The 27701-nt window shown below is 40.0% G+C and overlaps 1 protein-coding gene across 2 annotated transcripts in view; it reads right to left on the bottom strand.

Moving 5' to 3' along the window:
- tatdn1 (TatD DNase domain containing 1) overlaps window positions 1-27701 on the bottom strand; it is a 55404-nt gene that overhangs the window by 5993 nt on the left and 21710 nt on the right. For both annotated transcript variants that reach the window (XM_043688250.1, XM_043688251.1), the window contains 2 exons: window positions 5344-5414; window positions 1395-1521 (listed from right to left, as the gene is read on the bottom strand). In XM_043688250.1, coding sequence (XP_043544185.1) covers window positions 1395-1521; window positions 5344-5414 — 198 coding nt within the window. The remainder of the gene's footprint in view (window positions 1-1394; window positions 1522-5343; window positions 5415-27701) is intronic.

Genomic DNA, 27701 nt, shown 5'->3' with positions numbered 1-27701 from the left:
CTGGCATATGCTTCCTTCTTTTTCTTAACCAAACCTTCAATTTCTTTAGTCATCCAGCATTCCCTATACCTACCAGCCTTCCCTTTCACCCTGACAGGAATATACTTTCTCTGGATTCTTGTTATCTCATTTCTGAAGGCTTCCCATTTTCCAGCCGTCCCTTTATCTGCGAACATCTGCCTCCAATCAGCTTTCGAAAGTTCTTGCCTAATACCGTCAAAATTAGCCTTTCTCCAATTTAGAACTTCAACTTTTAGTTCTGGTCTATCCTTCTCCATCACTATTTTAAAACGAATAGAATTATGGTCGCTGGCCCCAAAGTGCTTCCCCACTGACACCTCAGTCACCTGCCCTGCCTTATTTCCTAAGAGTAGATCAAGTTTTGCACCTTTTCTAGTAGGTTGTGCAACACTTGGGCCTGCCTGAAAGGACTTAATGACAATGATCTCTCAAGCAGCTGCTTGAACTGCCTGAAATAGCTAAACTATTAAACACAGCTTAAGCAGCATCTTTTTATTTGACATCTGTTCAACAGACAAATGATTGATCCCATTTGCCTGATGGGAGGTTGTCCAGGATAAATGGAGACAGAATAATGGTTTGTACATGGTATAAAGTGACACAAATAGGGAAAAGGGAAATAAGGCTGGAAACAGGAGCATGCAAGAACAAGAGGCAATAGTCAACACAAAGAAAAGGGGCTTCCTGGTTAAGTTCTGGGAACAGCTATTGTGGCATGAAGCTGAGCCATATGAGGTGAGAAGCCAGCTACAACTCAAGCAGCACCAACTTCATTGGTAGCAGCAACTGAGAAGACCCAGCAGGTAGGTTTGAATATGCACGGTTTAGATGAAAGGGATAATAATACTAAAAAAAAACCATTGGAGGAAGTAATAAGGGCATCTAAAGAATACTTTTCACAATACTTGTATTATAGATTCCCTAAATCAATTGTGAAATGCATAGTGCAAAGCCAAAAGAGTGTTCTTTTTTGACCATTTGTCTTCCCTTTGAAGCTGTGTACCTGATTTTCTGCATCAGGGAATTATACCTTAAAAAGTACACAATTTTAATCTACAGGTGCTATGAAGTGAACTTCAGTCTTTTTTTTAATGTGTAGATTTACGAACTTATGCACATTGCATTACACTCTACCTAGAATGAAGCACAGAAAAGGAAACTAGATCTATTCCCTATCTAGAAAACAAAGTAATGCCAGTGAAAGTCAAAACATGGTCTGGTTATTAAAGCATGCTGAATAACTGCTCTTTGTCCCAGTGTATTTTTGTGTCAAGGAATTATGTCTCTAAAGGTAGTAACCATCTTGATAGAAAGTCTCAACAAAATACATTGAGAATTTGAACAACTACATGGGAACTTTTCTTCATACTCACACAATATGGCATGGTTCATTCCTGTCCTTGAGGCAGTGTCCCTCTTCCCACTTCTTTTTTGTTGGAAAAGTGGTCGTCACATATTTAGCACCAGCATGTGTATTCTTTACTCCACACCATGGTGCATCTTTACAAACGTAAACAAAAAAGTTGAAAAGCTAAAACCAAATGAATATCTGTTCAGAGCTTCTCAAACGAGATTGTTTCTTGTTCAGACAGTTCAATTGAAAGAAGACTAGTAAAACAGCTTTTCACTTCTGGAACTAGAGTTAAGCAAGAAATATTAATACTATCCGGGGAGTCTGATTTTAATTCAGACATAAGGATGCAGTAGTAAGTGGCCTTTCATAGTTGAAATTGAGATATATTGTTGGGTTTCTATTAAAAGAGCACTGCAATGCATCAAATACACCTGACCCAAGCAAGTCCATAAAAGAACATAAGAAACAGGAGCTGGACTTAGCCATTTGGCCCCTTGACACTGCCTCACAATTCAAAAGGATCATAGCTAATCTTCTACCTCCACTTTTCCCTGTATCCTCATAACCTACAATTGCCTAGGATCCTAAAAATCTAATGACCTTGGTCTTGAATATGCTCAACAGCTCAGCATCCATACTTTTTGGGGTAGAAAATACCAAATACTGACTGAAGAAATATCCAATCATTTTAATCCTAAATGGCTTCACACTTAACCTAATTAATCTTTAATTAAAGACTGTCCAACTAGGCTTGGCAATCTTGGAACCTACCCTATCAGGCCTTCTAAAACTTTTATCGATTTCAATGGGGTTACCATTCTAAACTCCAGACCCATTCTTCACAACCTTTTCTCATAGACTCCCTCTCATCTCAGGAACCACCTTAGTAATCCTTTGTTGCATCCCTAAAAGGCAAGTACATTTTTCCTTAAGTAAGCAGAACAAATCTGTGTAAACACCACCTGATGCAGCCTCCCCAAAGCCCTATATAATTTCAGGAAGATATTCTTTTCTGACTTAAGGCTTTTCTTTTGTTTTACAATAAAGACCATCACATCATCACTGATGAAATTCACCAAAATGCTAAAATCCAATCTTTACCAATATGTAAGTCATAGGTGTATGGTGTTGAGATGTACAATTTAGACAGCACCGTTATCTCTCCTTGATCCACTAGTTGTTGATTTAACTTAGAAATCAATTGAACAAAATCAGAATCTACTCACAATGACAGAAAAAAAACATACAGCCATGGTCTCCACCACTGACCATTTCTGATGACCTCTGTTGTGGTGTGCAAGGTGATTAAGAACAGAGTATATTTTAGAATTGTGATTACTTGTTGCCCAAGCCCTTTGATAACCCATCCCACAAAACTGACACAATATCTCAGGAAGTTTCCTTAATAAATAGTGGAGTAATATAGTCTAGGAAGATTTAAATTTTCAATCCCATTCTTTGTGGAGTTCTCAAACTAAGCTGCAAAGAGTATCAGTCAGTTAGGAAAAAAAAACTGAAGCTTAGAAGAATGTTGTGATAAGAGAGGAAAAGCTGCGAGGCTCCCGTTCACAAATATTCAGCATTGCCCTCTGGAGGCACAGATGTGGATCTTGGGAAAAGACAGGGTTGCAATGCTCTAGTAATTGAACAGTATACATACGGAAGCTCACTTTCTCTGCTCACAAGTAACATTACTTTGGTTAAATACTAAAGGGTAAATGGCATAGACCCACATCCCATTCAAAAATAAATACATGCAGGGGCGAGAACACACAAGTGAGAAAATTGCACCATGAAAATAATGCCCAAGTGCCTAAGCTATATAAACACAAAATGTATTTTGCAACTATTAACACTAGATAATTTATAAATAATTTAACCTTAATAAAGCAACAGACAGTCTTCTGCACATTCACAAATTAAATATTGTAGAACAAATAAATAATTATTGTTGTGTAACAACTTGGCTGTAAATAGAAATTTATGAACATAATTAGCTTGCCATTGAAATTTTAGTGTTGCTGTAAAGAAACCTTGAGTGCAAGTTCATAGTTCCTTGAAAATGGAATCACAGGTAGATAGTGAAGGTGGCATTTAGTAAGCTTGTCATGATTTGGTATTGGACTGGGGTGTACAAAGTTAAAAATCACAACACCAGGTTATAGTCCAACAGGTTTAATTGGAAGCAATAGCTTTTAGAGCGCTGCTCCTTCATCAGGTCGTTGTGGAATATAAGATTGTAAGACACAGAATTTATAGCAAACGTTTATAGTGTAATGTAACTGAAATTATATATTGAAAACAACCTGGATTAAAACTTTAAAAAGTTTTGCGATTTACATATGAAAGAACTGAAATTAACATAGTTATTCTAACAGATGAGAGACTTGACAAACAATCCAGATCTTTCTCAATATATAATTTTAGTTACATCACAGTGTAAACATTTGCTATAAAATCTTACAATCTTACACTCCACAACCACCTGATGAAGGAGCAGCACTCCGAAAGCTAATGCTTCCAATTAAACCTGTTGGACTATAACCTGGTGTTGTGTGATTTTTAACTTTAGTAAGCTTGCCAGTGCATTGAGTAAAGGAGTTGGGAGGTCATGTTGCAGCGTACTGGACATTGGTTAGGCCACTTTTGGAATACTGCATGCAATTCTGATCTCCCTACTATCAGAAGGATATTGTGAAACTTGAAAGGGTTCAGAAAAGATATACAAGGATGTTGCCAGGATTGAAGAGTTTGAGCTACAGGGAGAGGCTGAATAGACTGGAGCTATTTTCCCTGGAACGAGACAGACTGAAGGATGACCTTAGAAGTTTATAAAATCATGAGGGGCATGAATAGGGTGAATATCCAAGATTGAAACTTTATTGCTGGAACAGCACAGCAGGTCAGGCAGCATCCAGGGAACAGGAGATTCGACGTTTCGGGCACAGGCCCTTCTTCAGGATATCTAGATTTGGATGAGTTGGACTGAAGGGTCTGTTTCCATGCAGTAAAACTCTATGATTCTATGACTCTATAAAGTATTAAATACTTCCAATGAGTTCTACAGGAAGAAGGCCCTTCTTCCTGAAGAAGGGCCTGTGCCCGAAACGTCGAATCTCCTGTTCCCTGGATGCTGCCTGACCTGCTGTGCTGTTCCAGCAATAAAGTTTCAACTTTGATCTCCAGCATCTGCAGACCTCACTTTCTCCTTGAATATCCAAGATCTTTTCCCTGGTGTCAGGGAATCCAATATTAGAGGGCATATGTTTAAGGTCAGAGAAGAAAGATTTAAAAGGGACCTAAGGGGCAACGTTTTCCTCACAGAGGGTGGTGCATGTCTCGAACAAGCTGCCAGAGGTAGAGGCTGGTACAATAACAACATTTAAAAGGCATCTGGATGGATATATGAATATGAAGGATTTAAGTGGGATATAGCCAAATATTGGCAAATGGGACTAGATATCCTAATTTAGGATATCTAGATTTGGATGAGTTGGACTGAAGGGTCTGTTTCCATGCAGTAAAACTCTATGATTCTATGACTCTATAAAGTATTAAATACTTCCTACTGAGTTCTACAGACTGATTATATGTCAAATCATTGCAGTCTAAATCAGAAGACACAATAAAGCAATGTCATATAATATCTGGTTTAAAACGATTCCAGGTGTGGAGGATGGTCCAGAAATTCCTGGTCTGTACTCCACTTCAGTTGTATAATAGCAAACTATATGCCTTATCTCATAACACTATCACCCTTGTGATCCATTATGCTCTGTATATCAGAGCCATCTTTATTTTTTCAATCTAGTCAAACCAATAAAATTGTTCCATTGTGGTTAAACAAATATATTGGCTAATTGTTGTGCACCAAACTCTCCAAAGAGAAATTTAGTGTTTCTATTGCTGGTCTATCCTTTATCCAAACATTACATTTTGGATAAATCGATATTTAAAAAAAAACTTACCCGTTTCTATCATCAGTCTTTCACTCGGGATAGATTTCATGGCTTCAAGATTGGATTCAGTTTTTAAGGAGCTAAAAGAATCAAATCTGCTCTTAATACATACAATACTAAAAAAATTATAAGCCCACTATTTATTCAGAAATATACTAGATTTTAAATTTAAACAGATTAAATTATCGTTCAAATTATTTAATGCCTGGTGTTACATCAATATAATTAACACTTATATTATTTCTTTACTAACCTTCATCTATTTATAGGAAGGTACAAGCTCTCTATCACACACTGTTCTATTAATTCAAACCTACTCAATCAATAGACAGCTTGAATTTTCAGAGTCATTCAGCAATCAAAAAACGAGTCCTATAATTTGAGCAGCAGAAGCAATTAGCAGTGAAGAAACAAAATCAGTCAGGACAATGTAATTCTTAATATTTCAAACACTTCTGTTAATTAAGTATTTTTATAAAAACTAAACTTAGAAGAAAACTTGAGCTCTGCATAAAGTAAAAAAAATTTGCTTTGACTGAAGGGATTGACTCAATTCATTTATTTTAGGTGAAACACACTTGCGAAAACCTATCAGAAATTTTGATGGCAAGGAAAGTAAATTTTGATTATAACAAGTTATTTAGTTATAAATTACTCTTCACAATCTACATTTATTATACTATCTGCTTCCATCAAAATTTAGACTTTACTTAAATTTCAATTTTCATTGATTTGCATCGATTATAATGAACTCTATCTGAATATTAATGACACTACAGTCAAAACAGCACAGCAATGTCTCTACTTCCTCAGGAGCCTAAAAAAATTTGACATGTCCATAAAGACTCTTAAAAATTTTAAAGAGGCACTTTATCTGGATGCATCACAGCACGATATGGGAACTTCTCTTCCCAAGACCGAAAGAAACTACAGACAGTTGTGAACACAGCCCAGTCCTTCACACAAATCGACCTTCCATCCATTGATTCCTGTTGCATTGGAAAAGCAATCAACATAATCAAAGATCCCTCCCACCTCTGATGTACTCTCTTCCACTGGACAGAAAATATAATACAGGTAGATCTTCCATAACGCGATAGATGCATTCTTGTGCAATCCCGTGCTATAGAAAAATCGTGCTTTAGAAACAACGCTTAAAGTGTTGGTGATGTAGCAACACACATACAGCTTTATAGTAGAACACCCTGTACTTTGTAGATGTGTACGAACATATTCAAGAACAGCTTCTTTCCAACGAGATTTTTGAGGAAGTAACAAAGAGGATTGATGAGGGCAGAGCGGTAGATGTGATCTATGTGGACTTCAGTAATGCGTTGACAAGGTTCCCCACGGGAGACTTATTAGCAAGGTTAGGTCTCACGGAATACAGGGAGAACTAGCCATTTGGATACAGAACTGGCTCAAAGGTAGAACACAGAGGGTGGTGGTGGAGGGTTGTTTCTTCAGACTGGAAGCCTGTGACCAGTGGAGTGCCACAAGGATCGGTGCTGTGTCCTCTACTTTTTGTCATTTACATAAATGATTTGGATGCGAGCATAAGAGGTACAGTTAGTAAGTTTGCAGCCTGTTCCCTGGATGCTGCCTGACCTGCTGTGCTGTTCCAGCAATAAAGTTTCAACTTTGATCTCCAGCGTCTGCAGACCTCACTTTCTCCTCGAAGATTTCAACCTACTGCGAATCCTCTTACAAGGATGCCTTCCTTGAAGAAGCTCTCTGCCTCTCTCTATAAAGATAGGTCTCACGGAATACAGGGAGAACTAGCCATTTGGATACAGAACTGGCTCAAAGGTACAAGACAGAGGGTGGTGGTGGAGGGTTGTTTTTTCAGACTGGAAGCCTGTGACCAGTGGAGTGCCACAAGGATCGGTGCTGTGTCCTCTACTTTTTGTCATTTACATAAATGATTTGGATGCGAGCATAAGAGGTACAGTTAGTAAGTTTGCAGATGACACCAAAATTGGAGGTGCAGTGGAGAGCAAAGAGGGTTACCTCAGATTACAACAGGATCTTGACCAGATGGGCCAATGGGCTGAGAAATGGCAGATGGGGTTTAATTCCGATAAATGCAAGGTGCTACATTTTGGGAAAGCAAATCTTAGCAGGACTTATACACTTAATGGTAAGGTCCTAGGGAGTGTTGCTGAACAACGAGACCTTGGAGTGCAGGTTCATAGTTCCTTGAAAGTGGAGTCGCAGGTAGATAGGATAGTGAAGGCGGCGTTTGGTATGCTTTCTTTTATTGGTCAGAGTTTTGAGTACAGGAGTTGCTAGGTCATGTTGTGACTGTACAGGACATTGGTTAGGCCGCTGTTGGAATATTGCGTGCAATTCTGGTCTCCTTCCTATCGGAAAGATGTTGTGAAACTTGAAAGGGTTCAGAAAAGATTTACAAGGATGTTGCCAGGGTTGGAGGATTTGAGCTATAGGGAGAGACTGAACAGGCTGGGTCTGTTTTCCCTGGAGTGTCAAAGGCTGATGGGTGAGTTGCTCATCATTACCCAATGATAATGGCAAGTCGTCCAATATTTTAAATTACTGATCCATTTCAAAATGAATTACTCTAATTCAGAACAGTCAGTCAGTCAGTCATGGCAGTCACCTGCTATGGGCAACATTTAAAAAACAACTGCCCGGCAGCTGCAGACTGCAGGAGACCAAACAGAAATCATCTGTTAACACCTTTAAATTATCTAGACACAAAATCTGAAAAATCCATCAAGCCCACTTTGAAACAATCCTAGGTGTCAATCTATGGGAGACCTATAACTATTTGACATATCCTTCCACTTTAGAGTATGTGTCTGCGTGTGTGTGTGGTGTGTGTGTGTGGTGTGTGTGTGGTGTGTACACACCTTTGAATGCGTGTGTGTAAAACTTGGCATCTTTTTATTTTGTTTCGGATTGGGTGCTTAAGTAAAAACCTTTTTTAAATGTACAAGAAAACTTGATAATGTGTGTGTTTTTTTAATAGTCATGTCACTTAAATAGTTAAGCTACTCAGTGAATTGGCAAGCTAACGCTTCAAAAGAAACCTATTGCAGTGAATTAAGAAATGACTAAAGAAGAGAGCCACTCTACCAAGTCCAAGGCGGACTTCAGAACAGGCAGCAGCGAAAAGTGGCCGAGCAGAGGCTGATAGCTAAATTTGGTACCCATAGGGAGGGCCTCAACTGGGTCCTTGGGTTCATGTCACATTACAGGTGACCACCATTGCACTATGTATACACACACACACACAGGCCCTCCTATATACACACACGCACATAGACAAACACGCACATAGACACACACTCCTACACGCATCCTCTCACAGACTTAGATGCTTTACATTCACACACACAGACACTCACAACCCCCCCCACCCCAGACACACACACACACACATCCACTCTCTCTCTCACACTCGCAACCCCCCACCATAGACAGACAGACAGAGACAGAAACACACACACACACACATATAAGTTTGTGGGGTGAATTTGTACTTGCAGAGTTACATTGTACTTTGCTCAAAAACTGCATGAATCCATGTAAGACTCTATAGAATCAGTCTAAACATTATGACACAGGCAGGGAACACAGGAGGTTAACACCTTCAACATCTTAATATCTTATCTGGCTGACACCAATTGTTATAGTTAACCTGAGAATGTAACTTTTAAAAGGTTTTGTGATTTACACATGAAAGAAGTGAAACTATCATGGTCATTCTAACAGATGAGAGACTCAACAAACAATCAAGGTATTTTTCAATGTTTAATTTCAGTTACATCACACTGTAAAGTTTTGCTATAAATTGTGTCTTACAATTGTGTACTCCACAACCACCTGATGAAGGAGGGGCGCTCCGAAAGCTAGTGCTTCCAATTAAACCTGTTGGACTATAACGTGGTGTTGTGTGATTTTCAACAGTCTACCAATTGTCTGTTTACTATAAAATAATTGATGCATTGCATCAGTTGACCAAAATGATTTAAAAACTAAGGCCATTTTCTTTGCTCCCCTCCCTAGCAACCAATGCAACCCTCTCCCTGGTGCCAGTCTGAGGTTGAACCAGATTTTTCATAAACCTGGTGTCCTAATAGATGGCTCACCAACAACCACATGTGTTCCATCACCAGGTCTGCCTACATGTCATCCGACTCCACCTCTGATGATCTGCCTTTTTTCAGTTCTAGATCGGACTAGTTCAATACACTCTTGGTCAGCCTCTGACGTTCATTCAAAAATCTAATTCTCACCTAATCTATTACATCCATCGCTCCTGTGTTCAACTCACTAACCTATATTAGCTTCTGATCTGGTATAAGCTCAGTTTGAAAAATATCATTTCCAAATTCCTCCAACGTCTCATCCTTGCTCATTTCTGTAACTTCATCCATTCTCACTATTCCAAGCTGTGTGGTCCTCCAAGGCTGACTCTTTTTAAAGCCTTGGAGGCACAATTATTCCACATTGGCTTTGCGGCCTCAGACACTGAAATCCAAAACACTTGAATTCCTCACTAAATCTGTCTGCCACTTTTTCTTCCTTTTACGCATTAGATCAGTTAGCTCAGTTGGTTGGATGGCTGGTTTGTGATGCAGGTTGGTACTAACAGCATGGGCTCAACTCCCATACTGGCTGAGGTTACCATGAATAAGTCTCCTTCACAATCCCTCCCTTTGTCCGAGGTGCTGTGACACTCAGGTTAGACCACCACCAATCATCTCTCCCTCCCTAATGGGAGGGTCCAGCAAAAATATGACTTCACTTGTAAAATCTGCCTCATTGGCCAAGTGTTTTGGACACCCATCCTGACAATGTTTACGTTGCTTCATGTCAAATTTTGTTTGGCAACACTGCTATGAGGTCCTTGGAGGCTATGTTAAAGGCACTATATAAATGTAAAATACTGATGATAGGCTCTATTATAAGGTTGTGTGTTATTGCAAAAATATGTTAACACATTATAAGATTTAAATGCAATTATATAAAATATTAATAACCCTGCCATTTATATAGTCAGCTCTCCTGTGGCATTGCTCATGACATGTTAACGGATTCAATGTTTTAGGATTTGGTGGAGCAATATTTTTTTCTTGTGGACACAGCATGTAAAAACCAGATCAGCAAAACCTATAAGAGAACTTTCACGATAATTGATTACTGATTACATTGAATGTGAACATAAAAAGTATGATTTAAAAAATGAGATTAAAGAAATTATGAAAAGAGGCAGTTAAGTTTGTAAGTTTGTGAAATTAGATTTTTGAAACCTATAAATGGTTATATTATAAATATGCATTAGGAGATGCATTATGCTTAAAAAAAATCCAGATCTTTGATACTTGCAGATTATTTCTTCACTATGTTTTGGATGGGTTGGACTGAAGAGTCTGTTTCCATGCTGTACATTTCTAAATATATATAGTTTAATGTATTACATTACAATAACATCTTGTACTTGGAAGTTCTCACAGTGGGAGCTCAAGAATCAGCAGCAGATGGTGGAAGAGGCTGAGCAAAATGTTGGGGAAAGAGATGAGTAGGCAGCAGTTTGTATACAGACTCAAAAAGAAAAGGCAAGGGAAATAGAGGAGAAAAGATGGCAACTTGTCTGTAAAGGAAGCCAGAATGAACCTTGAATCTGGACTGAGGGAGCCCTTCTATTGTACGTCTACTTATTATGGCTCAGAATTTGTTTTTTGAACACACAATATATACTACAAGTTTAAACTGCTTTTCAATTCAGCTATTGCTGAAACCATGACACAAATCCTCAAAACTGATTCAGGCTCCCGATTTCTGTTCCAGATGAGACAAGAAATTACACGGTTACTTACCTTAGAATTTTTCAGGTGCAGCTTTCAAACTTCAATCCTGCAATGCACCAAGTGCAAGAGTGTTTGTAGGGAGCAGAGAGAAACATTGTAGAAGCCACTCATCTTCCCACCACCACCCCTTTAATGGACTAGCTGCCTCTTTGTAGTAAATAAACAGTTTAAATGCTGAAAGCATCAAGGCAAAAATGAAGAGATATCACCATTGCTAACAAGGGAAGCCAAAGATATCATCAGATGAAATTAAGAGTCTTTCAAGTTCTTTAAAAACTTAAGCCTTAAAATTATTTCAGAATTCAGCAAAGGAAGAACAAGAAATTGATCTCGAAAGAGAATGGAATGAATTTGAATTTCAAATAACAAGAGACATAAAATCAGATTGTAAAAATCTCTACAGGCACGTAAAAAGGAAAAGATTAGCAAAGACAAATGTCAGTAATTTACAGGCAGATGCAGAAGGGTTTATAATAGGTATTGGCGGAAGTGATGGCCTAGAGGTATTATCTACGGTCTGTTAATCCAGAGACGTCGGGTTCAAACCCCACTGCGGGAGATGGAGAATTTGAATTCAATATAAAAAAAATTCTGGAATTAAGAATCCATTGCCAAGTATCGGAAAAACGCAGCTGGTTCACTAATGGAAAGGAAGGAAATCTGCCATCCTTATCTGGTCTAGCCTACATGTGACACCAGACTCTCAGTAATGTGGTTGACTCTTAATTGCCCTCTGGGCAATTCAGGAGGGGAAATAAATGCTGCCTAGCCAGCCATGCCCTCATAGTTTTATATTAATAGAAGCAGTAGGCCATTTGGCCCAATGACCCTGTTCCACCTTTCATTAGGATCATGGCTGATCTATGCATCGTCTCAGCTCCTCAGAACCGTTAATTCCCCTACCATGCAAAATCCAATCCAACTGTGTCTTGAATATATTTAATGAAGCTGCCTGTACTGCTTCCTTGGGCAGTGAATTCCATAGATTCACTACTCTCTGGGAGAAGCAGTTCCTCCTCATCTCTGTCCTAAATCTACTCTCCCTAACCTTGAGACCATGTCCCCTAGTCCTAGTCTCACCCACCAGTGGATACAAGTTGCCTGCCTCTATATTATCTATCCCTTTCATAATTTTACATGTTTCTATAAGATCCCCTCTCATTCTTCTAAATTTGACTGAGCACAGACTCAGGCGGCTCAACCTCTCCTCATAGGGTAACCCCCTCATCCCCAGAATCAACTGGTGGCCCTCCTCTGCACAGCCTCCAAAGCCAGTATATCCTTCCTCAAGTAAGGAGACCAGAACTGCACACTTACTCCAGATGCAGCCTCACCAACACCTTGGACAATTGCAGTAGAACCTCCTTCCTCTTAAATTCAATCCCTCTACCAATGAAAGCCAATATTCCGTTTGCCTTCCTGATTACCCATTGCACGTGCAAGTCAACTTTTAGCGATTTATGTACTCCTAAGTTCCTCTGCACAGTAGCACGCTGCAATCTTTCACCATTTAAATATTACTCTAGCTGACTATTTTTACTTCCAAAGTGGATAACCTCACGTTTACCAACATTGTACTCCATCTGCCAAATCCTTGCCCACTCACTTAACCTTTGTAAATCTCTCTGCAGACCCTCCATATCCTCTGCACGGTTTGCCTTTCCACTCAATTTAGTGTCATCACCAAACCTAAATACGTTACACTCGGTCTTCTCTTCCAAATCATTTATAAAAATCATGAATAGTTGCGGGCCCAACACTGACCCCGACATCACCACTGATCTCCAACCAGAGAAACACGTGTGCATGATTAAACGAAAAACAGAAATAGTAGCGAAGCCAAGTAAGAACTTCATAACAACCTTCAAAGAGAAAGATATAAAATGTTTCCCAGAAATAATTAAGATCCAAGGGTCTAGTGAAAGTGTAGAACTGAAAGAAAACAGCATTAGAAATATAGTTTTGGAGACATTAATGGGATGAATACAGAGAAATCCTTAGGACCTAAAGACCTTCACCCTAAAGAGTTGGCTACTGAGAGTGCATTCATGATCATCTCCCAAAAGTTTATTAATTCTGCAATGATGCCTGAAGATTGGAAGGCTGCAATGTAATTTCACTGTTGAATAAATGAGAAAAAAAAACAGGGAACTGCAAAACTTGTTAGCCTGATGTTAGTAATAGTAATAGAATCTATTATAAAGTATGTGATTACTGGAGATTTAGAAAATATCTGGACAGTATCAACATTGATTTATGAAATCACGTTGATGAAGCTGATAAAGAATTTTGAGGATATTACGACAGAGTTAATAGGGGGAACCAATGCGATGTATTCTGATTTGGATAAAGTCCTGTGCAGGAGGTATAGAAAGAAAAATACATGAGATGCAAACATGGATTGAGGATTCATTAACAGGCAGAAAGCAGAGTTTAGGAATAAATGCATTACTCTCAAGATTGCCAGGCTGTGACCAGTGGAGTAGCACAAAGAATCAGTGTGTGACCCCAACTTTTTAAATCTATATCAATGATTTGGATATGGGGTCTAATTGTGATATTTCTAAGTTTGTAGATGATACTAAACTTGGTGGGAATGTAAGTTGTGAGGACTATGCAAAGATGCTTCCAGAGGACTTAGTTTGGCTCAGTGGATGGGCAAGAGCGTGGCAAATGGAATATGCGAGTAGGTGTGAGGTTTCCATTTTGGTAGGAGGAATTATGGCACAGAGTATTGCTTAAATGCTGGGAGATTGCAAAGTGATGTCCAAAGGAACCTGGGTATCCTTGTAAGTAAGTCAAATGCAGCAAGCAATTCAGAAGGCAAACACTATGTTAGCCCTTATTGTGAGAGGGTTTAAGTACAGAAGCAATAAAATCTTGTTTAATTGTATAGAATACTAGTTAGCCCAGGCTTTGTACACATTTCTGGTCCACATGCTAAGGAAGAATATTGTTGTCATAGAGGAAGTGCAGTGGAGCTTCAGCAGTCAGATTCCTGGGATGGTTGGACTGTCCTATAAAGAGAAATTGTGGACACTGGGCCTGTATTGTCTCAAATTTAGAAGGTTGAGAGATGGTCTCATAGAAACTTAGAAAATTTAGAATGGGATAGAGTAGATGTATCACCAAGGTGAGGCTGCTAAAAACACGGAATAGCCTGAAGGTGGATAAATCGCCTGGGCCAGATGGACTACAAAGAGACTTCTAAAGGAGATAGCTGAGATAGTGGAGGGTCCCAGAGTACTGGAAAATCACCAATGTGACACCCCTGTTTAAAAAGAGAGGAAGGCAAAAGGTGGAAAATTACAGAGCAATTACCCGAACCTCAGTCATAGGTAAGATTTGAGTCCATTCTGAAGGATGAGATTTCTGAATATTTGGCTGCAGAAGGATTTGTACAGGTTAGGAGAGTGGGTAAAAAAGTGGCAGATGGAGTACAATGTGGAAAAGAGTGAGATAATGCGTTTTGATAAGAAGAATAGAAGCATGGACTGTTTTGTAAATTGGGAGAAAATTCAGAAGTCTGAAGTGTAAGGAGTCTTGGGAGTTTAAGTCCAGGATATTGTCAAGGTAAACTTGCAGGTTGAGTCAGTAGTTAGGAAGACAAATGCAATTTTAGTGTTTATTTGAGAGGACTTGAATATAAAAACAGGGACATACTTAGGCGGCTCTATAAAGCTCTGGTTAGATCACATTTAGAGTATTGTGCACAGTTTTGGGCCCCATATCTCATGAATGAAAAATATGAGGAGTGTTTGAGGATTCTGGGTTTATACTCAATTGAGTTTAGAAGCATGAGGAGTGGGATCCAATTGAAACATACAGAATACTGAATTGGCCTAGACAGAGTAGATGTTGGGAAGATTTTTCCATTGGTAGGAGAGACGAGGACCCAAGGGCCCAGCCTTAGTGATAAAGTACTGGAGAATCAAAGATTAAAAGCCTCCATTTGGGAATCGCAATTTACAATAATAGTTTGCCTTACAAGTTCAAAATGGCAGCTGGAGTCACAGTGACTGTGAGAACATGAATTGCAAAAATGCAGGAGTCTCTACATAACCTTGGAGATGTTTCTGTATATGCTTGTTCCCAGTACTATGATTAGGCTGATCAATGGAATATTGTTAACCGGTTTGCTTTAATTACGTTTTAAACTCATGAGAACACCAGATGTAGAAATATTTAAATCAATAGCTTTGTTTTGATTTATGTGACCAAGACTAAATGTATTTGAATTATGAGAACTTAACTAGAGATAGAAACATGATATTGTGTGGGAACTGAAACATGCAAAATAGTTACGCACATAAGGGCGATAAAATATACTGCCATTTTGCTATTAATCAGAGATCTGTCTTAGTCCATCCAGGGATATCTTGATTGATACTCCGAACTATAGACTATTGATCTCTCGCCGACTTAATCGAAAGAAAGTGTGTTTTGATATTGAAACTTTTGTGTGGTCCGTGACTTTTTTGAGTCAACATTTTGGTGCTGTGACTCTTTTCCCAATATAGGGAACATTTCTCTGGGCTGAATAAATGAGAGTTTGAATCAAGCATAACAGAATGGTAGGGCACCTCTAAGTATTTTACCTCCGACCACTCTTTTTGTTCAGGCAGACGATCTGCCCCTTGCCCAGAGAGACTGGTACCTTGAAGGGATGGAATAAACCACCTGGACCAGGATTATAGGTAAGAAGGTTCTTTTTTTACGAGATTGCTCTAGGTTTCTGCAGGGTGACATTGTCTATTCTGTATTGTTCCTGAGATAAAGAGTCGGGACTGGGGACCCCAGTCAGGGAAGTAGTCGATACTATCTGATGGATTCGTCTTAGAGAGCTGTCTCCTTCGGACATGGCCAGTTGATATTATGAGATAATAGAGAAAGGAGGGCAGGCTCTATAAATTTCTCACTCCGTAATATTGATATGGCTGGTTGAAATTTGTTTATAGTAAATTAAGGAGTGATTAGGTACAATGGGACAGTCCCTCTATGTAGTTGGAAAGGGAACTCCTTTTCAGACTATGTGTAACAGAATACCTGATCAGGAAAAATGATTTATAGGGGTTAGAGGCCCCTCAGAAAAATTGGGCATTTTGGTAAATTCTTAGTGTGAGTGGGGCAACTTGGTAAATTGTAATATATAAATTAAAGGACATCCCCAGTTTGAATGATTGCACAATTGTGATAATCTGTGTGTGTGAGATACAGCTGTCAAAAAAATGGGAAACAATGTCTCTCATGAGGCACACCTTTAACATACATGTATGCTTATTACAGACCTGATTCCAAAATAAAAACTTTGTCAACAAATGGGTGAAACGAACACAAAGAACTGAGAAACCATTTTCACCTGATGGTACACTTGAGATTACATAAAACAATTGGCAGAAATTTTGAAAAAAGAAATCGAAAAGGCAAAGGAAACAGAGACAGATAAAGAGACCAGCTTTTGGTGTTGTGTTCACTGAACTAAATATTAACTCTTTGTGGTCTGTTTTGAATGTACCTTTATTCATTGGTGGTTACACATGGTCTTGTATAATTTTTTTTGTCCCCTGGAACTCAAGATCCGGAAACATTTTGATTTAAGTCTACATTTTGGAAATCCATGGTGATTTGAAAATGTAGTCAGTGCCTGTATCAATTTGAGTCATGCATGGTTAATGTAATGTCCTTTTCAGGAATTATCAGTACTAGTGTAAAGCAAAATCTGCCAGGAAGTGTTGATTTACAAAAATTGGGTCATAAAGATTGGTAAAAATTTCTTGGAATTGGAATTTATCACGTTTCGAATATAATTTTCTGGCCACAGTGAATTTCCAAATACTGTTTTAATGGGTAAGCTAATCTTTCATTCCAGATGATACAATTTTCTCATTGTAAATGTACTTTTTGAAAATTGGAATTTTTGAAATGTAATCCTGTTTTAACTACATTTTGATAAAATGTTTGAAAATCTGAAAACACTGAAGATGATATGGGGGTGACATTGAACAATATTTGTGTATTGAAGGAGATGTGGGGACACCTGCCCTTGTAAGTGCTATTGCAATCTCTGTGATGCTTGCATAATAAAAAAAAATTCTCTAGGCTATTAAAAAAACTCTCCCTTCTCTGGAAAGAAAAGGTAGTCTGCTGCTGTGGGTTTAAGATATAGGCAATTCCACCAGCATACTAGTGTTGGAAAGTGATTACTTCTTGACCCTATCAGTTGGGTTCACCTGCAAATATAACATTTACTCAATATTTAATAAAGACGATTATGGCAGCCAAAGAAGGAGTCATTTACATTTTATTGATACAATAGAATTACTGGAATTGACAGAGTGACATGATAAGTCTAATCATAATTTGTTTATCACTCGGTTAATTGGAGATAAAATTTATGCCTTAAATGTCAGTTTTGAGTTTGTCCTATTGTTGTTAATGTAAAAACAGGTATGATAAATCGATTATCTCAAAGGCTATAAATTGGTATGTTTTTGCTCGCAGACATTAAAATATTCATTTCCAATGTGGGCTTGACTATATTAATTTGTATTTCTGGGTTTGGTGCCTTATAATATCTGTTTAATATCAAGTTAAATTAATGAGGGTTAATTGGAGTGCCAGTAGTGTAAGTCAGACCTACAGCAGTTCAGAATGCTTTAAATTGCTTAGTCTTTATTTTGAAGGCAGTGGAAAAGTAAATTGTAAATGCTGTATAAAAAATGGAATTCTAATTAACAATGAATTGTCTCAGCCACTAATTCAGTTTCCAACTGTCAATTAGAGGATATGGTTATATTAGTCAATATATTTTAAACCATTTGTATTAGTACTGAATTACAAAATCAGAATTAATTGGCAAGTTCAATTGGTTTTTATACCTTTATACATTGTCAGTGATCTGTATTATTGCCTCATGGTTAATTTAAAGCATGATTGTAAAGATTAATGTTCACCTGGACTATCCCTTAAAACAAACTGAATATTGTACATGCAATAGCCAATGGAAGTAAAAGCAATATAAGGAAAAGTGTAGGAAGCAGAACCAGAGAAGAGATTTTAAGGGAGAGTGAGACTGCTATATTCCTCATGCAAAGAACTGGCACTAAAACAACAGGTTGAATAACCTATGTTGATTTTGATTTTGTGTTATATGATAAGCTTGCTTAAGAGTATGAAAAATCTAATTGTTGGAGTCTTTTTTCAGAAATTCTTGAATACACGGTTTTTTCTGGATAGTATAGAGGCATGAATTCTCTTGGATATGGGAAAAAAGGAAAATTTAAAGAACTGAAAGCAAAAGTTGCAAAAGTAAGGTCACTCTTGGGGAAATTACAACTTTGGGCATGAACAAAGAGCAGCAGCCAAAATAGCTGATGCAGTGGGTACAATGACAATTTTAGGACAGAATAATCAACTTATTTTTAAAAATTTTGAAAATTTAAAATGGAAGTGTGAGAAATGTTACTAATGGCTGTAAATGTATTATTTAAACATTTTATTATACTATGTAGATGATATTTAAGTCTTGATTCCATACCCTCTGTATAGGTTAGGAAACTAGGGACCTGGGATGTAGCCTCTCGTGAACAGGCAGTAAACCTAATTTGAAAGAAAAATTGTGAAGAAAAGTGTAAATTATTAATTAAAGAATGGGAGGATAAAGTCGATAGTAAATGGAAATACGCCTTACTGGTCAGTTGAAGGAACAATGCATGTGATGGGGGAATAGAGGTATGTACAGCAGATGGAACTCCCAAAAGCTGGGAGATGTTAAAAGTTGAGTGTGATTGGGTAGATGGGAGGTGAGAAAGGGAACAGGACGCTAAGGCTGAGGAAGATAAAAATTGGTTAAAGCAACAGCGCTGTAAAAAGAATCTAAGTTCTACTTGGGATCCTGAGCCTAATGTCTAGCATACCAACATCGCTTGAGGAAGGGGATGACACTGATAGGGACGAGGAATGGGGAATTTATCCCAGGATACCCACTGAACCCTGAACAGCTCCTGATAGTTCCTGCACACCCCCTGATTCTAAACCTCTCCCTGACTCTGAAAGTGAAGGGTCTGATATTGGTCACTGGGTTCATACCCGACATCATGAGGATGAGCGGCCTGGACCATCCTCAAACCAAGGGTCAACGCAGGAAACAGAGGCCGATAAATTTTGAAAGAGAAGGGGACGATTTTCACCTATGAACTCCGAATGCTAGGGCTGCCGAAGCCAACCAACCACCTACTCTGTGTTTATGTCTCCTGGAAACCTCAAGAAATGATAATGATAATGAACCAAGGCCCTAACCACAAGGAGAAACCAGCCTTACTTGCTCTGTATGTCCAAAGCACAATACAAATGTTACGAGGACTTGAAGAAGAGATTCCCTAACTATGATGCCCAGGTGGACCACTTAATCCAGTCATTAGAACAAGCCTTACTTCAACCTGTAAACATTAGTAAAGTACTGGCATACAGACCCAAACCTGGGGGTTCAGGAGGTGACTATTGGGAGCGGTTTGGTGCCCATTACGGAACATTTGCAGATGATCAAGCCTTTAATCGAGAAGGTGACTCACCCTTGTTTAACGCTATGCTTTTGCAATATATTCCTTCTGGTGTCACTGACATGATTTGGACAAATAACATGAACTGGTCCAAGAAATCCCAGACACAAATGAGGTGAATGATTATCTTCTACTGGGATGGCCAGAATAAACCCAAACCACGATCCAAGTTACAGTTAAAAATATATCCAGCAACCTCATGACCCCTATACCCAGTGTGCTAACCCTGATGTGGTTGATTAGGACCAGGATACCCACTGGGGCTGGAACCTATTTTAGATGCCCGCCCAGTGACCCCCCACTGAGTGACCCTTTCCTGACGAACCTTGGAAAGGGGGACAGCCTTTGGAACTGGGAAGACGACAGCAAAAGCCCCCAGGGACAAATGGCAGGTTGTTGTTTTAACTGTGGGAGATATGGCCAATGGAGAGCAAAGTGTCCTTATTGTGACCGTGAAACTACTGCAGGGATTGACAGTAGTACAGTATGTGGATGATTTGCTTGTTGTCGGCAATGGCGTGTCCAGCTGCAAAACCAATACCACAGTTTTACTGAACTTCTTGCCCTCCCTAGGATAGGATAAGCGCTTGCCACTGATTCTATGATTGTTGAGCAAGCAGCTTTCGAAACACTGCTGTCGGCACAGAAAGCCAAGTTTGTTTGCCCTCAATCGTGCTTGCATATTAGCAAAGGAGTATCAGCAAATATACTATTGACTCTCACTATGCTTTTGGCGGGGCCCACGATTACAGAGCCTTGTGGGAACATGGAGGAGTTTTAACTTCCACGGAACAGCCTCTCAGTAACGCAGTCTTTGTGCATAACCTCTTACAGGCTTTGCAATCGCCAGCCAGTCTAGTGGTAAACAAATGTTCGGCTCACACTGGTCCAACGGCTACAGTCTCCAAAGGCAATGAGCGGGTAGATGCTGATGCCAAGCAGGCGGCCTTACACTCTGTACTTCTGGTCCCAGTGGATTCCCAGCAAAACCTGGTTAGAGACAGAATAAGGACGGGTATGGCAGACCTGGGTGAGGTGCAGAAATTACAGGGGGACGCCCCCTGCTGAGAAGCACAAACTATAGACTCAAATGGGGTGCTCCTTCGATACTAAAACCAAGCTATGGATGACCCCTGCGGGACAAGCTTGTGTTCCATCTTTGCTCCTCCCTATCTTCATTGGTTATGTACATTATTGTACACACTTGGGCAAGGAGGGAATGGTTAATACTTTATTACAAACCTGGTGGCACCTGGATTTTCAGAAAGCAGCTAAGAGCTAGAGCATGTTTAATTTGTAAAAAGACAAATACTGGAAAAGGAATGCTCTGAGGTTCTGGAACCACACCCTTGCCTGGTGGTCTCTTACTTGTCTACAACTTGATTTTATAGAATTACCTTGAGTACATTGATATAAATACTGTCTAGTAATAATAGATGGATCGAAGCCATCCCAATGAATGATAATACTGCTACAACAGCGGTTAAAATACTATTGAGGGTAATGATTCCCCATTATGGGCTCCCTGAAATGATAAGCTCAGGATCTGCAAAGAATTGGCCATAAAGCAACAGTTTCACTGTACTCACCATCCAAAAGCAGCTGGGACAGTGGAACGCGCAAATGGTACTTGAAATAATAAGTTGGCCAAGTTAACACAAGAGGCAGGACTGAACTGGTTAAAAGGTCCTACCTTTGGCACTAATTCCATATGAGAAATACTCCCTCAGTGAGAACAGGGTTATTCCCTGCTGAAATTGGATATGGGAACCCCATGGGGACCTGGAGTGATCAGACCTCCCCTTCCTGAAAGATTGAAAAGCACTCTCCAGGGGAGGAACTGGGAAAATATCCGCTTAAGTTAACCAAAACTCTTCAAAGTTTACATTCACAGGTGCGTCAAGCCTATTGAGAGGGTGATGAGTTGTTTGAGGGAGCCGACCCTACTGTAGAACCTGGAGATTTTGTCCTGATTGAGAATTGGAACAGGGGAAAGGTGTTGCTGACCACCCCCACGGCTGTGAAAGTACAAGGACAACCCCATTAGATTCACAGAACTTGCAGTAAACAAGTTGGTGAAGGAACAGACAAGATTTAAGGAAGAAAAATGCTTTGGACAAGATTTACTTTGGAGACACAAGCATTTCAGATTGATACCTCTTTGTCTTTGGGAGGGGGTTTAAGGTGATCTATCCACCATAATGCCTTTTTTGTATTTGGCTTATCAAAATGCCCAAATGACAGGACCGGCAACCGATTGTTGGGTATGTGCTCATGTGCCGCCCTATGCACAGGGGGGGGTATTCCTTTGTGATCTGTCACCTTTAGCTGGCCTGAGGTGCCCGAATGGCTAATACGCCAGAACTCTTCCAGTGAACCTGATAAAACTAAGGATGTGCAGGAATGGCAGTCAGCAGGGTATGATATGACCCTATTATGGGATTGTTACAAACCTGGCTACAACAGATCCCATATACCCCCTTTACTGGTAGTCATTAACAAGACTATTAATGACACCATCTGCTTTAGGTGAGATGGGAACCTCTCCAGTGGCATTTATATGGGGTCTCGTTAAAGTTCCTTTACTTCCTTTACTATCCCATGGACTGACCTAGCCAAAGTTTGACTGGGGGGGAGAGGGTGTGGAGAATGAGGAAAGTGGTGAAATCCACATTGATCCCATGTGGTTGGAGGGTCCCAAGGTGGAAGATGAGGCGTTCTTCCTCCAGGCACGGGTGGTAAGGGTTTGATGGTGGAGACGGCCCAAGAACTGCACGTTCTTGGTGAAATGGGATTGGGGGGGGGGGGGAAGTATTCCTCACCTTTTTCTCCGCTACATTGATGACTGTATCGGCGCAATCTCATGCTCTCACGAGAAGGTTGAATAGTTCATCAACTTCACTACTAGGTTCCACTCTGAACTTAAGTTCAGCTGGACTATCTATGACACTGCCCTCCTTTGCCTGGACCTCTCCATCTCCATTAACGGTGACCGACTCAACACTGACATTACTACAAACCTACCGATTCCCACAGCTATCTGGAATACATCTCCTCCCACCCTCCCTCCTGTAAAAACACTATCCCTTATTCCCAATTCCTCCACCTCTGCCGCCATATCTGCTCCCAGGAGGACCAATTCCACCACTAGGTGGCCTCCTTCTTCAAAGATTGCAATTTCCTGCCTGGTCCTCTCCTTCCACCCCACCAACCACTGGATACATCACATTATCCTCCACCATTTCCACCACCTACAAACAGACTCCACCATCAAGGATATATTTCCCTTTCCACCTCTATTTGTGTTCCGTAAAGACCATTCTCTCCACGACTCCCTTGTTAGGTCCAAGCCCAACAACCCCCCCTCCCCTCCTGGCACCTTCCCCTTACCTCCATCCAAGGCCCCAAAGGAGCCTACCACATCAGAGACTTACCTGTACTTCCACACGTCATCTACTGTATCCGTTGCTCCCCAGTGTGGTCTCCTCCACATTAGGGAGACACGATTCCAACTTTCAGAACGCTTCGGAGATGATCTCCGGGCCACACGCACAAAACCCCACCATCCCATGGCTGAACTCCCCCTCCTACACTATCAAGAACATGCAGGTCTTGGGCCTCCTCCATTGCCAAACCCTTACCACCCGACGCCTGGAGGCAGAACGCCTCATCTTCTGCCTTCGGACCCTCCAAACACATGGAATGTGGATTTCACCACGGTCCTCATTTCCCCACCCACTACCTTATCCCAGATCCAATCCTCCAACTCAGCACAACCCTCTTAACCTGTCCATCTTCCTTCCCACCTCTCTGCTCCACCCTCCTCTCTGACCTATCACCTTCACCCCCAACTTCATCTACCTATCGCATTCTCAACTACCTTCCCCCTGCTCCACACCCAACCCGCCCTCCCACTTATCTCTCAGCCCCCTTGGGCCACCCTCTCATTCCTGATGAAGAGCTTATACTCGAAACATCGACTCTCCTACTCCTCAGATGCTGCCTAACCGGCTGTGCTTTTCCAGCACCACACTCTTCGACCCGGATAGTCTAGCTTAACCACCTATAATGGTGCCTATTTATTTGCAGACTGAAAGCCAATCCGTGGCTCCGCCCAGACTGGTGGGATCATGTTATAAAGGGTTTGTAGTTCCTCTCATTCGGGTTTTAGATGAGTTCCTTCACCCCGTAGGACCAAGAGGTACCTTACCAGTCTCCTTTCCTGGAATGGAATGTCTTCCCTTCCTATTGGACTCCATTTGCAGGGCAAAGAATTAAATAAGTTAAAGAAAATATTAGAAATTGTCAATGATACTGCAAATGCCCTGACTAATAGCAAGGCTGAACTGGTCGCAGTCAGAATAGTGGCCCTTCAGAATCGTTTGGCGTTGGACTTTTTATTAGCTAAGGAGAGTGGCATTTGTGCCATTATAGGAAAGGAACGTTGTACCTATATTCCTGACAGATCCTCCAATATCACTGATCTCTCCAACCACATTACCCAGGAGTTCCAGAAAATCAGAAATGTAGATCGTGATGGGTTTGATACTATCACAGAATGGTGGCCATTTGGGGGTCTCTTTGTGAATACTGGGTGCATTTTGTTACATTTTGGGATGACAGTAATGTAATCTTACTGTATTCGCCTGCATTCTCGCATTCACATGCTTATGGCCACTGATATCTGACTGCTATCATCACAGACTTTATGAATGGCCTGGTTGATCATAACACCAAAAGAGGGAATGATAAAGTTTTGGGGAATCAAAGGTTAAAAGCCTCAGTTTTGAAAGTCTCTATTTGCAATAATAACTTGCCTTACAAGTTCAAAATGGCAGCTGCAGTCACAGTGACTGCGAGAACATGAATTGCAAAAATGCAGAAGTCTCTACGTTACCTTGGAGAGGTTTCTGTATACACTTCTTCCCAGTACTATGATTAGGCTGATCAATAGAACATTGTTAACCGGCTTGCTTTATCTACTTTTTAACTTATGAGAACAACAGATGTAGAAACATTTAAATCAATAGCTTTGGTTTGACTTATGTGAACAAGACTAGATGTATTGATTACCAACTTTTAAATTATACGAACTTAACTAAGGTAGAAACATTACATTGTGTGGAAACTGAAATGTGCGAAATAGTTATGCACATAAGGGTGATAAAATATACTGCCTTTTTGCTAGAAATCAGAGATCCGTCATTAGTCCATCCAAGGATATTTTGATTGATACTCTGGACTATAGATTTCTTGCCAGCTTAATAGAAATAAAAAGTATGTCTTGATGTTGTGTGGTTCAAGACTTTTTTGAGTCAATAGTAAGGGCAAGACCTTTTAGAATGGCAATAAAGAGAAACGTCTTCAGCGAGAGAATGGTGAATCTATGGAATTCACTGCCACACAAGGCTATGGAGGCCAGATCATTAAGAATATCCAAGATAGATTCTTGATTGTCAAGGGATCAAGGATTATGGGATTGAGAAACGTATCAGCCATGATTGAATGGCAGAGCAGACTTGATGGGCTGAATGGCCTAATTTCTACTCCTGTGTCTTATGATCTTACACAGAAAGGATACTTCCTCTGGATGTGGGGTCTAGAACCAGGGGACAGAGTTTCATAATTAAAAGGCAAGCTATTTCAGATGAGGATGACAAGGAACTTCTTCACTCGAAGTGGTGGATCTTTGAGATTCTCTATCCTAGAGGGCTGTGGAAATCAGACATTAACTAAATTCATGACAGAGATTAAAGGTTTCTAGTTACTAATGAATCAAGAGATATGGGTACAGCACAGGAATATGGCATCGAGGTAGATCAGCCATGATTTGGAATGGTAGAGCAGGCTTCAGGAGCTGAATGGTCTACTCAGGCTCCTACATTCCTAAAGCTTCTTTGGGAAGCTATATAGTGAAAGGTACATGGGTGAGAAGGTAGAGTGTCAGGTGAATGTGTAGAATGACAGGGAAGCATGTGAGGAAGTAGGAAATGAGGTAGTTATGGAGATAGTTTGGCTCATTTGGAGGCGGGGGGGGAGCAATACAGTTACTAAGGAGTTAGAACTGGTTTTAATCTGCCTAACATTCCCTGGATAATTATTCAGGTCATTCAATCAGCACTCTCTAATTCAAAGTTGAAGACTTTTTCAGAGGGTTCTCAACTCAGGGCAATTGCCCACTGGAAGTTTAAACTTCTCGGTCAATTCCCATGTAGTCAGTGCATCTTATCTTCAGGGTCCCCAATTTGTATCTTGTGGGGTACATCGGGTCTCTGAAATCTGAAGACTCAATGACATGGGCAAGTAAAACTAAAGTGTTTCTCACTCCACAGTCCAGACTTAGAGAAGGATTTTGTATAGGGTGAAACTGGCAGCTACCAATGCAAATGAACAAACATGATTTTGCCTGTCAAAATACATTTGATATCCCTTCTACACCCATGCAAAGGTCATAAATGACACTTGAAAGCACTCACTCCAATACTGTACTGATAAGCACATTGTTCAAAATAGTGAATAAAGATTACACACACACTAAACTATGATTATTTCAGAATAGATTAATGGAATACTTTCAGAAACACAATGAACATGTGAGGATGTATTTGGGATCCAAAGTGGACAAATTGCAGCTTTGGCATTACACCTCAAGTTTCATAGTTTTGTCTACTCATTAATCTATATCATTTCAAACATTTCCAAACATTCTAGCTTAGGGTCACCTGCAAATTTAGGTAAACAGTAAATTGTACACTTAGGTCACAGGATATAGACGGCAAAAAAACTGGTGCTCAAGTACAGATACCATAAAACCTGTCACAAGACTTGCAAATTAAATAATGAATACTTTATCCTCCACTATCATTCTCCTACCACCTAATCAATTATTTCAAAAATAATCCTATTCAGTCCCTCAAAAGGGAAGCTCTTAGGCAGATCATTGGCTCCTGACAGTCTCCTGCAAGTCTGTTGCTGATACTTCCACCTCCCTCCTTAGCACTCATTTAGATAGCATTCAGAATTTTGAAAGGAACAGCATTTGCATCCTCCATCCTATGTTAAACTGGGTGGAGCTGTAAACTGGGCGGAGCGTATTTCCTTGCGGTCAACTGGCTCATTAAATTCTTCAATGTCTGTTATGTACCTCACTGACTCTTCCAACCTTCATAAAAATATGGGTTCTTATGATGAACTGTTGGTTTGGATGTCACTTCAATATGACAATCATTCTAGGTGCTGACTATGCATCACAGGTCTATTAAGGAGTTGATTATCTGCTCTAAAATGACAACGATTGGTGATTTACCTCCACGTGATCGCACAGTTATAGGTGTACCGCATTCAAAAAAGTCCTTCAGTTCATGAAGTCTGTGCCAGTAAAATAAACAAGCACCTAAATATTCTGATCCAATTTTCCAGCATTTATCCTCGTAAGCTTTGGCATTGGAAGTGAACATCTAAATGCTAGTTAAATATTAGGAGGCTGTCTGTAACACCCTTTCAGGCAAGTTCCAGATTCCCACCAGCCTTTAGGTAAAAATATTTTTCCACACATTCCCCTTTCTGTCCCTTGTCTTAAATCTGGTCATATCACCGAGGGGAAAAGTCTCTTCCTGTTTATCCAATCAATTTCCCCATAATTTTATTTATCCCTCAATCATGGCCCCCCTTCAGTCTCCTCTGCTCCAAAGAAAATAACCCCAGTCTATTCAAATGTCTCCTTATAACTAAAACTCTCCAGCCCGAGCAACATCCTGGTAAAGCTCCTCTGTGCCGTCTCCAATGCTATCACATCCCTCCTATAATGTCATATGGATATGAAACCAATCCTGCCTCATCTTTCTAATAATCCTCAGGCATGCTACCTGATCTGGAACTATATTATTGCTTATTGTCATGGGATTAAAATCCTGGATCTCTTTTCTCCGATGCACCATGGATTACATTGGTTCACAGCAGTAGCTCACCATAC

The sequence above is a fragment of the Chiloscyllium plagiosum genome, chromosome 4 (genome assembly GCF_004010195.1).
Source record: "Chiloscyllium plagiosum isolate BGI_BamShark_2017 chromosome 4, ASM401019v2, whole genome shotgun sequence".
Taxonomy (NCBI): domain Eukaryota; kingdom Metazoa; phylum Chordata; class Chondrichthyes; order Orectolobiformes; family Hemiscylliidae; genus Chiloscyllium; species Chiloscyllium plagiosum.
This window is presented reverse-complemented; position numbering and strand designations above follow the sequence as displayed.